Genomic DNA, 5,108 nt, shown 5'->3' with positions numbered 1-5,108 from the left:
GATCAATGATTCTCTCTCATCACTGATGTTTCTATCTCTCTCCCTCTTTCTTCCTCTCTGAAGTCAATAAAAATATATTTTAAAAATAATAAATAAATAAACAAACAAATAAATGTCACTTCCTCAGAGATTTGCTTTCCCTGACAAGGCAATCTAAAGTTGCACCCAGCCCTAACCGGTTTGGCTCAGTGGATAGAGCATCGGCCTGCGGACTCAAGGGTCCCAGGTTCGATTCCGGCCAAGGGCATGTACCTTGGCTGCAGGCACATCCCCAGTAGGGGGCGTGCAGGAGGCAGCTGACTGATGTTTCTCGCTCATCGATGTTTCTAACTCTCTATCCCTCTCCCTTCCTCTCTGTAAAAAATCAATAAAATATTTAAAAAAATAAAGTTGCACCCAGTCACCTTTAAAAAAAAAAAAAGGAAGAAGAAAAAACCATTGGTTTGGATTGTTTCCCTCACCTGTCCTGCAAATTAACCCTCTAGTCTTAAGATGTCTTTGATATAATCAACATATTCATTAAACAATACACTATCAACATCTTTCCATTTATGTTTTCTTTAAAACAAAGAGTGTGTATGTGTGTTTTAACCTCACCAGCTGTTTAGTCTTTGGAAGGTATTAATGTTGGGGACTATACATGTTTCATAAACAGGTTTTTTTTTGTTTTTTTAAAATATATTTTATTGATTTTTTACAGAGAGGAAGGGAAAGAGATAGAGAGTTAGAAACATCGACGAGAGAGAAACATCGATCAGCTGCCTCCTGCACATCTCCCACTGGGGATGTGCCCACAACCAAGGTACATGCCCTTGATCGGAATCGAACCTGGGACCCTTCAGTCCGCAGGCCGACGCTCTATCCACTGAGCCAAACCGACTTTGGCTCATAAACAGGTTTTATGTGTGTTTTTTAATCCTCACCCAAAGATATGTTTTTACTAATTTTTTTTTTAAGAGAGAGAGAAACATTGATGGGCCCCGGCCAGGAACTGAACCCACAACACCTAGGTGTAAGGGGACAATGCTCAAACCTACTTCACCACCCAGCCAGGGCTCACAATCAGGTTTTAAGTAAGATACTGCTCTAAGCACTGTCTACAGAGCTGTTGGCTCATCTCTCAAACTAGCTGATGTCTAAGGTCTCTTCCAGGACTAACGTTCTGTAAACTCTATGGTCAACAGAAAAATCCCGTAACTAACACCTGTTGATTGCAGCCTGTGCCAAGAATCATGCTAAACATTCTATGTTACCCAGTGAAACACTGCAAAATATTTCACCTAACTCGGTAAAATAAGTACTCTATGACTCTAATTGTACCCATGAGGAAAAGGGACCAAGAGAAATAAAATAGATCACTCAGATTAAAAAACTGGTAGAGCCAGGTCTCCCACCCAGACTACCTGAATCAAATGGCTCTACTCTGAAACTTGATGCTGGTACATCTGTCATTGTGCCTTTTCTGAGACTTACAGAAGATCAAAAGACAAAAGGCAGGCAAGAAAGAGAACGTATCCAGTTTTCATGAGGATAAAACAGTGAGAGGACCTTTTCAGAGGATTTGCTTTGTGGAATCAATACATGTGGTTGCCTAGGAACACTGTGATTGATTAATTCAACTGGAATGCATCCAGATTGAAATGAAGCATTTCATCCCTGTCATGAGCAATGTGATATGGGCTTCAGGAAGGTAGAAAAACTGGACTATATTAGTGACGGTAATAGGAGAAAGAGGGCCAAGCTTGATGAGTAACATAGACATGCCCAGGCTAAAACAATTCACGCCATCTCTTTGGGAATATGCAGGACTCACTGTGACTCAGCCAGATCACTCCTAGGCTGTATTAACTGGACTACTGTAAGTGGTAGATGGGTAAGGAGTTGAGATAAAGAATATAAGAATGAAAATCACCTGTGATGCCCTAGCCAGTTTGGCTCAGTGGATAGAGCATCGGCCTGTGGACTCAAGGATCCAGGGTTGTGGGCTTGATCCCCAGTAGGGGGCATGCAGGAGGCAGCCAATCCATGATTCTCTCTCATCATTGATGTTTCTCTGTCTCTCTTCCTCTCCCTTCTTCTCTCTGAATTCAATATATATAGAAAGAAAATCACCTGTGACAACTAGATAATGCCAGGAGATTTTCACTTAGAAACAGACTGCCTTACTAGGTTTTCTGTTACAAGATGTTACAGGAAACAACTAAAGATACAGTCAACCCTCTATATCCTCCGTCGTCTGCAACCATGGATGGAAAACATCTGGGAAAAAAGTTATACCATTGCTGACCCTGGTACTAAGTAGTGAGGCCTAAAATGGTTGTGTCTGGACTGAACATGTACAGCCTTTTTTTCCTTGTCATTATTCACTAAGCAATACAGTATAACAACTACTTATTTAGCATTTATAGCAAGCATGTCTAACTCGCGGCCAGCGGGCCACATGCCTCATTGATTTACAGTGTATTATTAGGTATTATAAGTGACCTAGAGACGAATTGAAGTACACAAGAGGAAATGCATGGGTTATATACAACTACTACGCCATTTTATATAAGGAGTTTGAGCATCTGTGGGTTTTGGTATCGATAGGGGTTCTTGGGACCAATCCTTTTGGATACTGAGGGACTATCATATATCATGAAGGTAAGTGGCCCATGAAGCTATCTGAATGCACTTTAGACAGGAAGAGTGTGTCAGGAAAGGAAAATAAAAACATAGCAATCCGTTCTGAATAAAACGAAGGATAGTGGAGAACAGGCTTATGCAACTTTCCAGGGAGTCAGCCAGTCACATGAAGGCAGAAGCTTGGCCCAACTTCAGGGACCCAGAATAGAAGGGGGGAAATGGAAACAATTGAGCTTGTAAACACGTGCCTAATTGAAGGGCAGAAGAAAAGGAGCTGGGGTTTCTGGACCTCTGCATAATAAAGAAGCACTACAGAAGTGTAATAAGAATGGACTACAGGGTGCAGGCAGGAAGGAAAGAGCAGGGAGAATGTAACTCCTAATAAGGAAATGAAACAAAGTTAGGTTACTTAGAAAAAAGAGAGGGAGAAGGGGGGCAGGGGGGGGCAGATAACTACTCAATTATAGAGATCCCAAGATGATCTACCAAAAGGAGCCAAACAGAACAGAAAAAAAGAAGAATCTGCAACAACAACAAAAAAGGAAAGAAATGAAGGACAAATTGGGAAGTAGTTTGGGGGTGGAGATGTATATAGAGGGGTGAGTAGGTAGGAAAAAAAAAGATGGTTTAAAAGGAGCACTCTAAGTATTTATAGCTACAATGTGAAACAAAGTAGAAATTCATAAGGAGAGACAAAGTAGAAATTCATAATACAAATAAGGTTAAGATAGAAAGGGTTACGCATAATCTATGGGTGCTAAGGGAAGAGAAACTAGAAAGAAGGAAGAGAAATGAAGAAATAATATGTGACATACATTGAGATGTCACCGAGTACAGCTTTTCTTTTCCTTATATTGGGAAGGTTGGTCAAATAAAAACATATTAGAGATGACTGAAAAATGATGTTACTAACTTGTAAGCAGCACATAAACATGCAAGTCCCTACTATGTGCAAGGCCCTGACAAATACACTCATAAAATAAGGTCACATCTTTGGAGAGTTTACACATCCTATGAAAACCTAAAAGCTAATTAAGACAACATTTAAAACACACAAAGTCCCATATACAAGATATTAACCTGAGGAAAGAAAGGCCTTGTTTACATTAAAATCATTTTCAAACTCATAAAATCTAGTCATAGTGATTGATTAGACAAATTATTATAATTGGGCCTTTTCTACCATTATTAGTATCTTTTCAACCCAATTACAGGTGTCCCTCTAGTCCACTAATCAAACCAAAAAATTTATTTGCATTTACCTGGAAATATGCCGACATAAAAGTGTTATCCACGACCAAAATAATGTCTCCATGTTTATGGACAGTATGTGCACAGGCTTCAATGTCAATCATCTTCAAGCTAGGGTTTGTGGGGGTTTCAATCCAAACAAGCTAAAACAATTCAGTAAATGATAATAGTTTATCAAAAACACTGTACAGACATACATCCCATATATTGTAACCATCTGGGAGGCTATATGAGAAGAGCTGAATGATGAAGTTGAAAGGTTCAAATCTGAATCCTAGCCCACATAAATTTCTGAGAGGTCATGGCTAAGTAACTTGCCCTTTGTACCCCTCAAATTCTTCATCTGTATAATGGGGCTGGTAATATTTACCTGACAGAGTTGTTGTAAAAATCAAATGAGATAATATACATATAAGCAGAAAAGTACTCAAGGTAATTATTGTAATTATTTTCCATAAAAAAAGAGAATGTATTCCAAAGACATAATTCAGTATCTGGAAATTTTATTCTTAAGGATAACATAGATTGTCTAAAGTTACATCCTAGAATTTTCATTAAAGAGAACTAGCTCTATGATGCAAAAAAAAAAATCCTTAATGTTAAGTTAAATAATTCCAGATGCACTAGAAATTATAAATTAAGAACCCAGGATTTGAAGAGTATGGGTTTTAGAGTGAAGAAGAAAGCAACACACACACACAACAGAAAACCTGGCTACAACTCTGTGGGAACCACGCTGCTCTGAAAAGCTCACTTAAGAAAGAGACCGTATCATATACATATCTGTATATTCCAAAATCTAGTACAAGTCAGGGACATAGTTGATATTTGATAGTTATTTATTTAAGACCAAAGAAAAGAATTCTATTTGTTAAACAAGGTGCTGCTTTATTGAATGACATTATCTACTGATTTCTTTTTAAGAGTTAACATTTCTTTTTTTATTACTTATACTAGAGGCCCGGTGCACAAAAATTTGTGCACTCGGGGGCAGGGGGAGGGGGTTCCCCCAGCCCGACCTGTGCGCTCTCGCAGTCTGGGACCCCTTGGGGGATAACGACCTGCTGGCTTAGGCCTGCTCCTGGGTGGCAGAGGGCAGGCCCAATCCCTAGGTGCAGCCCCTGGTCAGGCTAAGAGCAGGGCCGATTGGGGAGTTGGGGTGCCGCCCCGTCATGCACAGAGCAGGGCGGATCGGGAGGTTGCGATGCCACCCTCAGTCACGCTCAGGGTAG

At 40.0% G+C, this 5,108-nt stretch overlaps 1 protein-coding gene across 1 annotated transcript in view; it reads right to left on the bottom strand.

The window, feature by feature from the left end:
- Positions 1-5,108, bottom strand: part of CTH (cystathionine gamma-lyase) — a 29,192-nt gene that overhangs the window by 15,652 nt on the left and 8,432 nt on the right. The window contains exon 5 of the mRNA XM_005871907.2: positions 3,888-4,019. Coding sequence (XP_005871969.1) covers positions 3,888-4,019 — 132 coding nt within the window. The remainder of the gene's footprint in view (positions 1-3,887; positions 4,020-5,108) is intronic.

This window comes from Myotis brandtii, unplaced genomic scaffold, assembly GCF_000412655.1.
Source record: "Myotis brandtii unplaced genomic scaffold, ASM41265v1 scaffold36, whole genome shotgun sequence".
In the NCBI taxonomy this organism is placed as follows: Eukaryota; Metazoa; Chordata; class Mammalia; order Chiroptera; family Vespertilionidae; genus Myotis; species Myotis brandtii.
This window is presented reverse-complemented; position numbering and strand designations above follow the sequence as displayed.